Source organism: Sesamum indicum, linkage group LG4 (genome assembly GCF_000512975.1).
Source record: "Sesamum indicum cultivar Zhongzhi No. 13 linkage group LG4, S_indicum_v1.0, whole genome shotgun sequence".
NCBI lineage: Eukaryota > Viridiplantae > Streptophyta > Magnoliopsida > Lamiales > Pedaliaceae > Sesamum > Sesamum indicum.
Genome location: NC_026148.1, coordinates 7792896 through 7803141, shown reverse-complemented (window position 1 = coordinate 7803141; position 10246 = coordinate 7792896). Strand labels below are relative to the sequence as shown.

At 38.0% G+C, this 10246-nt stretch overlaps 2 protein-coding genes across 2 annotated transcripts; both read right to left on the bottom strand.

Moving 5' to 3' along the window:
• LOC110011897 (uncharacterized mitochondrial protein AtMg00810-like) lies at positions 3647-4408 on the bottom strand. The gene has a single exon (XM_020693485.1). The coding sequence runs from the start codon at positions 4406-4408 to the stop codon at positions 3647-3649; it is 762 nt and encodes a 253-aa protein (XP_020549144.1).
• Positions 4920-7726, bottom strand: LOC105160183. Its single transcript, XM_011077451.1, has 4 exons — positions 6832-7726; positions 6394-6782; positions 6208-6345; positions 4920-5528 (listed from the first exon to the last, which is right to left on the bottom strand). The coding sequence occupies exons 1-4, from the start codon at positions 7724-7726 to the stop codon at positions 4920-4922; spliced, it is 2031 nt and encodes a 676-aa protein (XP_011075753.1).

Genomic DNA, 10246 nt, shown 5'->3' with positions numbered 1-10246 from the left:
TTTCCTGCCTCTTGCTGCATCGTTCAATCGTTGTTCCAGATCTACCCACACTGCAGAATGATCCAAACTTGTTGATAACTCATGCTACACTTGCGCTCTAGGAAACAACAACGACCAGCTTGCACTGCAGCACGCATGGTCAAGCCATGCCCGGACTGTGTGCGGAGCCTCCCTTCCATTACACCAAGTGAATGGGTGGCCGCTAAAATCCATATCTTGCAGCCTACACTCTCTGAGACAGTTTTTGAAATCGTTAATCTGCCAATGGACACTGAGCATCACGCCTTCCTTCTTACGTTGGTGGAGAATTTCGTTACAGTCTCCGATGCAAAGCCAAGGACGAGAAGAAATTTGGCTCAGATACCTTAACAACCTCTAAGTTTCTTTACGTTTACACACCTCTGGCTGCTTGTGAATACCAGTGAAGCGCCATCGTTCAGAGTCATTACCTATCTTAACCGAGGCATCTATATGATTATGACAATATGATTGAATGCACACCTCAATGTCTTTTCACCATAACAACATAAGCCTATGTGATTTGCCTTGTGAATCTATCCCCACCTATGATAATTCAAATGTGCCTTCAAACTATCGTGCTTGCTCTTCTTAGACTTGGTCCTAGAGAGAAAAACCAAGCCAGGGGCTATGGAGCTTAACAAGCTCGACAAGGTTCTGACCTGTCCAAAAGGCCTCCAGACCCTGATAGTTCCAAGGATTATCATAGAGCCCGGCGGGACTGCTTAGCAATCTTTGTCAATAAAGGGCCAGACTTCTCGTCTACCAAATGAACTCGTCTCTTGATGGAATGTGCTAGCCCAACTCCTGGCTCAATGATAGAAATGTCTCGCTTTCGTTTTTGTGTATCTACTGAAGCTTTAGAGCATATACGCGTACCCCTTCTTGCTGATCCTCTCCTACCCACACCTCTTGCAGAGAACTTGAGAGGAATATTAATGAGGCGAATTCCATCAGTGCCAGCTGAGCATGCGCTGTCCCCATTGCTACGAGCTGATCAGCTGAGGGATTTCACCCTCTGCGGCACTAGGCTAGAACGCTCTTCGCCCTTCCTGTTCGGGATTTTGAGGTTCCTGACCTGCTGTCACTATCTTGATTAATAGATCAGCATCCATATTCCCCTCAAGTTGTGGAGGTAACAACACCTTTTGATCTTGAAAGGTACTCTCTGCAACTCTCTCGCTATCTTCTGTGGTAGCATGCATCCGTTTAGGAGACCCCTCTTGCACCCTTGTACTAAATACCCCAAAGATTTCTGGACCTTTTCAAGATGATCCTCTTTGACTAGAAGCTGACAATGACTGCCCCTGACTACTCACATTCGTTTCTGACCTCGGATGTGTTCTCATTAGGGCTAGGGCTCTCAGCCGGTCCGAAATAGGGTTATATACATTCTCAAGGGGTCATTCGAGCATATCTAATTTACATATGGATCCCTACGTTGTTCCATTCCATTTAGGATGCTTCTTTATGCTTGTTCCTGAAGTACAAACCGGTCCATTTGTTCCTGAATAGCTTCTTTCAAAATGGTTTCTGCTTCCTTAGTTAATGTCTTAGTAGAAGATATGATTTCTTGGAATTGAGGTTTATTAGTTTTTAAGTACATACGTAATTCAACAAGAAATTTCCTTACCTGTCCAATTTCTAATAAATCAAGATAACCATTTGTTCCGGCATAAATATTCATTATCTATTCTTCTACCGCAAGAAGAGCTGATTGAGATTGTTTAAGCAATTCACGTAATCGTTGACCTCTTGTCAATTGATTCTGAGTAGCTTTATCAAGATCTGAAGTAAATTGATTGTGAAATATCTATTGCTTATTAAACCCTGTGAATTGCGTGAAATCGTGCTAATGCTAACCCCACTTCCCTGACTAGCTTTTGGGGTTGGCTTTGATAAAGGTGATTCCCCGGGAACCAGAAAGGGGCTCTGTCACTTTTGGACTTCAGTAGCTCGACCAAACAGAGAAAACATAAATATCATTTCATTTACTAGAATGAGATTCGCCTACCGTACCGATATGCAAGACTAGCACACCATGATAATGATACGAGACTTGTAGCCAGAAAGCTATAGAACTTCTGAGATGTAAAGATTAACGCTCACGAGTGAACAAAGGTTATACTTTATAATCTAGTTTAGTTGAGAGCAAAATTTCTCTTTTATATGAGCTAAAACTAGACTAATCTTCATTTTCATATATCTGAATTGGGTACGACCCTAGTGTGAATCTCTCATCCCATCACAGTGGAAACCTTACCAATGAGCTGAGACTTAACCTGTTCTATAGTGAAAGCCACCAACTAATACAGATACGGGCTTTTATGGGCGAAATCTAATTTAGCAACAAACAGGGAATAAGGCACTAATGAGTCTCTAGAGCCGTCATTGAATCCCTTTAAACAACTACTTTTGTTCTACAAAGCTTAATATAGAAGGGAGTAGAATAGGCCTACTATTTCGTTTTTCCGAAAGATCATCCGAATATGAATACGGGCGATAGAATCAAGGTAGACGAAGACCTATATCATCAATAGTGGGTGCCCACATAAAAGCTAGGCATTTTCTTACTAATAGAATGGCTTTGTGAAACCTCCTACCACCCGAACTCTATTTTCGACCAGATCTTTCGTCTCGTATAAGATTTTTTTTCGGTAAGATCCCCAAGAACTCGGGATATGATATATATCTGCATCAAAGTAATGGATGGAATAGAATGTTTTCTATCCGCTATTGACCGCCTATCTCCCTTACCCTTACTGTCGAAATCAAAGGCTAGGCTAGAAAGCGTCATATCACGAGACAAAAGAAAAGAACCCTAGTGACACATTGAATATTCGTATTTCTATTGTTCGATGTAAGTCACGAGAATAACAATTATGCTACTGTTGAAGGAATTAGTCCCAATTCATCAGTTTGAAGTATCTCACTAAGTTTGTTTTTCTTGCCCTGAAACTTCATTCCGCTCCTGGACGAATTGGTGAATAGTCAACAGTAAGAGTAGCTGCTATTGACTGAGGTTGAGTTCCTTCAACCGTATATGCTTCATAGAGTCTAGTTGGGGGCGTTTCCAGATGGGAATAGGGTGCCAATCAACAAGTGTTTCCCCCAAAACTTCTACTTCTATAGTGGAAGCCACCACCGTATGGGGTGTTTAATCCTGGATCTTCAAAGCCTTCATTATATTGCTTCAAGCAATATATCGCGATACGACCTAGGCACTGTAAAATTAATAGCGGAAACGGTGGTAGATGCCATGAATATGAGCACAGATTGAATTGAAGAGAAGAAGAAGGAAATTTCTTTCAAGAATTATGCTGGCTTACAGCTCTGTATTTCGCATATCTCAAGAGGGAAGAAGATTACAAATATATAGAAGAGAAAATAACTAACAGACAACTAACTGCTATTCTAACTTATAAAAGCGTAAATGCGAGAATGAAGAAATAGCAACTTTAACAGCTTAGCTAACAAAGTTGTCAATGACTAATGAAAACGCGTTGCTGCCGAAAACGTTTATTCTTCTCTGTATTAGAAGCACTCCCAGGTAGTCTTCGAGCTGATTCTTCTGCAGTAGAACTTCATACATGGAGCAGGGTCTTCCATGCAATTTTACACACCCTCCTCAAGTGGGACTTGGTAAGATGTTAACAAGGCCCAACTTGGACACAATGTAACTGAACCTAGGTCCCGGTAAAGCTTTTGTAAACAAGTCTGCCGGCTGCAATTTTGAAGCAATATGCACAGGAGATATAAAGCCTTCCTTGTATTTGTCTCTTATTAAGTGACAGTCAATTTCTATATGTTTTGTCCTCTCGTGGAAAACCGGATTAGCTGTAATGTAGAGGGCAGCTTGATTGTCACAATGAAGTGGAACAGGAGTAGGTGGATGTATCTGAAGATTTCGAAGCAAGTTAAAAATCCAAGTCAATTCACACGTTGTGTTGGCCATACTCCTATATTCTGCTTCTGCAGACGATCTAGAGACTGTAGCTTGTTTCTTTGTTTTCCAGGAGATCAAGGCCTTTCCAATGAAAATGCAATATCCTGTGAGTGATCTTCTTGTGTCTTGACAACTTGCCCAGTCAGCATCACAAAAGGCTTGCAGCTCATAATCATCATCTGCATTAAACAAAAGACCTCTGTTAGCAATGCCCTTTAGATATCTAACTAAGTGTAATGCAGCATCCCAATGTGATTTGTTTGGATGCTGCATATATTGACTTAGTTGTTGAGTCCCATGGCATATGTCGGGTCTTGTGAAGCCCAAATACAACAGCCTTCCCAATAATCTTCTGTAAGCTTCAGGATTTTGCATTTGGGAGAGCACAATTCCATCCTTTGACCTGCATATTTCTAATCCGAGAAAGAATCTGGCTTCCCCCATATCTTTTATAGTAAACATGTTATGCAGATATCTTTTTATATCTGTTATAGTATCCTTATAAGGTCCTGAGAGTAGGACATCATCAACATAAACTAAGAGACAAAACAACCCACTGTTAGTATGTTTAGTAAATAAACAATGATCAAATTGTGATTGAATGAAGCCATAATTCTGTAATTGAAAGGTAAACTCTTGATTCCATTGTCTAGAGGCTTGCTTTAGCCCATACAAAGATCTTTTAAGTTTGCAGACATGGTCCTTAGGGACTGAGTATCCTTCAGGAGGAATCATGTAGATTTCTTCATCTAAATATCCATGCAAAAAGGCATTATTAATGTCTAATTGATGCAAGTGCCAGTTATGCTTAGCAGCTATAGCAAGTAAGATTCTGATAGTCACAGCTTTAGCAACAGGAGAGAAACTTTCTAAGTAATCTACACCTTCTATTTGGTTGTAACCTTTTGCAACTAATCCAGCCTTATATCTATCTATTTTCCCATCTTGTTTTAGGTTAAGTTTGTAAATCCATAGGCAGTTTAGTAATATCCCAGGTTTTGTTTTCTTCAAGAGCTTTTATTTCATTTTCCATGGTAACTTTCCATTCTTTCTTTTGAACAGCCTCTTTGAAGCTTTTAGGTTCTACAGGATTTTCAGCAGATGCATGAAGGCACTTATGTATGTGAGAAGATTGTATAATGCAAGGCATATCAAAATCAGATTCTGTATGAGAACAAATATAATCTTGGAACCTAACAGGTTGGGAAATCTGTCTAGTTGATCTTCTAAGAATTGTGCTATTATCCTGATTTTCATGGTCTGTAATATCATTCTCTATTTCAGTCTCAGGTTCATCAAGGACCTCTGTATCATGGAAATCATCTTCAGGTGAAATATTGGGTAGGGAGCAGGTTACAGGATCATTAAGTTTGTTAGAAAAAGGGAATACATTTTCATAAAAAACAACATCTCTAGAAATAATCATACATTCTTTGTTCAAATCATATGCTTTATAGCCTTTTGTATTAGGAGCATATCCTAAGAAAATGCATTTAGTGGCTCTAACATCAAATTTGGATTTATGAGGGACATTATTAGTGGCAAAACACATGCATCCAAAAACCTTAAGAAAAGAGTAATCCACAGGTTTATCAAAGAGAATTTCATAGGGAGTTTTCCAGTTTAGCAAAGGAGTAGGTGTTCTATTTATTAAGTAAGTGGAGGTTAAGATAGCTTCGGCCCAAAACATTTTTGGTAGGTTGGCATGAAACATAAGGCATCTAACTACTTGCAAGAGGTGTTTATGTTTTCTTTCTACAATCCCATTTTGTTGAGGGGTGTAGGTACATGTTGTTTGATGAATGATTCCTTCATTTCTAAAGAAGTTTTGACAATTTTCCCCCATGAATTCAGACCCATTATCACTCCTAACCTTTTTTATTCTGCAATTTAAACTGTGTGATAATCATTTTATGAAAAGTTTTTAATAGATCTAAGGCCTGAGATTTTTGATTTAAGAGATATGTCCAAGTACATCTAGAATAGTCATCAACTATGGTGAGCACATAGGAACATTTAGAGATAGTATACTCATTATAAGGACCCCATAAATCAATATGAACAAGTTCAAAAACATGCTTAGAAACAGAGGTGCTAGCAGGAAATGGCAATCTTTGTTGTTTAGCTTGTGGGCAAATTTCACATGTAAAATCATGATCTTTATTATGTTTTGGCAATCTAATATGAGAAAGTACATTATGGGACAGATGTCCTAGTCTTTGATGCCATATTTCAGTAGATACATGTGAGGCATGAAGTCCAATCTCATTACATTTGTGCAAAGTCTGTTCTATGGTTCTCTTGTCAAACGACTGAGGATTCAAAATATAAAGTTTCCCTACTAAACAGGCCACTGCAATGATTTCTTTAGTCTTGTGGTCCTGCACAATACAACAAGATTCAAGAAATTTAATTTTAATGGGAAAAACTTTACAAAGCTTGCCAACAGAAAGCAAGTTAAATTCTAAATCAGGAACGTATAAAGTATCTTTCAAAGTGATCTTGTTGTTAAGTTTTATGTCTCCGGTTTTCTTAACAAGATGTTCAGTCCCATCTGCTAAGTGAACATACACATTGGTTAAATTGGTTCTCTCATTGACAAACATATGTTCATTGTTGCACATATGGGATGTGGATCCACTATCAATAATCCAAGTATTAAAGCTTTTGTTATTAAAAGTGTCTGGACCAGTAGTTTTACCTGAAAAGTTGTATCTGTCTTCATCACATTTTGTCTGTGTTTGTGGTTTCAGCTCTCCAAGAAACTTGTGAAATTCCATCCTCAACATTTCAGAAATTGCTTTGCCATCTACAGTACCTGTTTTCCATCCTCAACATTTCAGAAATTGCTTTGCCATCTACAGTACCTGTTTGGTTGGTTTTCAGATCAATAGCCGCAGCTGCTTTGTTTGCAGTGGCTGTGTTTTCTTTCTTCTGTTCAATAAGTGTCTTGTACCATTCGGGGTACCCATATATTTCAAAAAAGACCTCCTTAAGATGGCCTGACTTTCCACAATGTTTGCAAACCTGCAGCTTCTTGTCATGAAGGTTTCTTTTCTTCTGAAAATTTCTTTGAAAGTCAGGTCTCTTGGATGCTTGCAGTGCCATGTTCCGAGAAGTATTTGTTTCTTCATTTTGTCTCTCCACCCTGAGAATCATCGCATAAGCCTTGCTAACTCCAGGTACGGGATCCATCATCAGTATTTGATTTTTTTCATGATCATAGCAGCTATCCAATCCCATCAAGAATTGAATTGTCTGATCATGGCTTTCAATATCTGCATTTTCTTTTGCCGCTCCACAGGTACACTTTGGAGTATATGTTATGGATGATATCTCATCCCATAACTTCTTCAAATTTGAAAAATAATCAGAAACAAATAGTGATCCCTGTGTAAGTGCTCCCAGTTCCTTTTTCAGTCTGTATTCCATCGGCCCGTTACTCTGTCCGGATCTACTTTCGAGTTTGATCCAGAGTTCTCTTGATGTATTTGTGTACATAAAGCTTTCCACGATGTTTCTTGAAATTGAGTTTAGAATCCAAGAAGTTACCATCGAGTCTGTTGTTTCCCATTCCTCCATTTCTTTGGAGTTTTCTTCTGGTTTCTTTGAGTCTTCACTGATGAAGTTTAGCTTCCTCTTGGACTTTAATCCCAGTTTTACTGCACGACTCCAAGAAAGGAAATTTTTCCCATCTAGGAGAGTAGTAACCAGGCTTGCCTGGATTGTCGTTAGGCTGCAACTTGAGAGCCTTTGTATCATCTTCCATGGCGGACAGACAAGAAAAGATTTCAAAAATTGGCGGTTTTGATATTTCTTGGTTTTCAGAATGAAAGAAAGGAATCAGAGACCATCAATGATGGCTCTGATACCATGTAAAATTAATAGCGGAAACGGTGGTAGATGCCATGAATATGAGCACAGATTGAATTAAAGAGAAGAAGAAGGAAATTTCTTTCAAGAATTATGCTGGCTTACAGCTCTGTATTTCGCATATCTCAAGAGGGAAGAAGATTACAAATATATAGAAGAGAAAATAACTAACAAACAACTAACTGCTATTCTAACTTATAAAAGCGTAAATGCGAGAATGAAGAAATAGCAACTTTAACAGCTTAGCTAACAAAGTTGTCAATGACTAATCAAAACGTGTTGCTGCCGAAAACGTTTATTCCTCTCTGTATTAGAAGCACTCCCAGGTAGTCTTCGAGCTGATTCTTCTGCAGTAGAACTTCAGACATGGAGCAGGATCTTCCATGCAATTTTACAGGCACCCGCATAAATAGAAAAAATTGGGTAGCCTCTCGTACGTGAAGGTCACCAGATGCCCCTCCCCCGTAGTCGTTTTTAATTTAAGAGCCCGAGTTAACATGAGGGTGATATTGATGGCTACCTTGATTCTCATTGTTGCCCCCCACGCTGTTCCTGTTGAGTCCATCTCCATATCTCTAAATCTCCCGATTTTATTCCCGATAAAAGTAAGAATCCCAAGATTCATTCTACTCAACGGCAATAATGTGGAACTTGCACCAACTATGACCAACTTGCATGGGTTTCTTGTCCTTGCCGATGCCACTCAAGAGTAGAACATTCTTTTCAAAGCTACACGGACAGCTTTTGAGAGCTCGATCCTTATCTATCACGTGATTAAATCGGAAAAGAAAATGGTCCATAGGGAGTTGTTTAATTTCCATCCCTTTTACCGGCATAATCGTGCTTCGAATCCATGCACATAGACCCTCAAAATTGATCGTCCTTCTAGACAGGAGTTGACCTACTAAACAAAGATGATAATCAACTGATTCCGCTTGCCAAAGGCCATCTAGGTTAACCAGTTCATCCACCTCCCCTTCGCGCAATTGAAGGACCTATTTCAATCTGTTAGCATTTGGTTCCATCCCCCCAATATCAGTGATACGTAGAGTAGGCTGGATACAGGGAGGGCAACCAGCTCAATCTTGAATTAACATCCTCAGTCCGCCAAGCGCAAGGGGAGAAATCCTGAAAAAACCCAGCAAACAGAACAAAAACTAGTACCAAAAAAATAAAAAGACACACGAATAAACAAAATCAAAAACAAATAAGAGAAAACTAAGAAGTATGAATTTTATATGAAAACACAAAAAGAAAAAAGAACTACCAACAAAAACAAAGCCAGCCAAGATTGGAAAAAGAGCAAGAAGACAAACCCTAACCTAAAACGACCTACCCGAATCCTAAACAAACGGGTACCATCATGTGACGGAAATCAGATTAATCGTAGTAAAACATTTGATCAGTTGAAGTGGAATGACCAAACCTCACCGAGACGAGAAGCTGGTGGACGTTCACCTGCTACAAACCTAGAAAGAACGGGAAGAAACCCTCACGCAAAGGGAACGTAGGCTCCCATGCAAAGGATAATTATAGTTACATTCTTGATTTATGATTATTACACAAATTGCTCATGTTTTTGTTTAATTATAGAAATATTCTCTAATAGTCAGAAGCAAGATTAGTTTGTGTAATATTGTTGGTATTTTTGGGAGTGTATGTATAATTTTGCAAAAAACAGTACTAATTTACGTAAATAACGTTGCCATTTTTTACAAATCATGAGTGTATGTATAATTTTTCGAAATACATGAATAATTTGTATAATAGAGCATAGATCAGAAGTATATATAATTATCCCAATAAAACAAATGACAGGAAGAAGAATACATTAGGAAAGAGATCAAAAATAGAATATAGCTTGTGCAAATTTTTGGTCCTAACTAGTTTTCGTGAAGCCTTACAGAAACAAATAACATCTGAAACATTTTTTTTTATTTCCCTTTTTTTCTCTTTTTGTTAGGCTTTGGAAAATAGATTGATATGCACCAATTTTTCATCTTTTCTTACTACGAAAGTTTGATTATATGTTCTTGTAAATTCTACTTGCTATTCCGTTGCAAAACCAAAAATATAATCTATCATGATTTGGAAGAAAATGGATCTTACTTGTATAATAGATCTATTCTCTATATTATAGATGATTGTAGCTTAAAAATTTTGATAAATTATTGTTATCAATAAAGTAATATATGATAACTTAAGTCTTGATCATAGTTAATTAACATCTGTAATTGTTTTAATTATAACCAATGTATTTATCATGATTCATAACTTTGACCAAAAAGATTTGTCATGGTTCAAAATTGCGGTCAAATATTTTTCATAATTTTAAACTATGGCTAACATTTTGACGTTTCCTAATAAAACAACGGCTAATAATCATTACAATTGTGGTTAATATTTTTT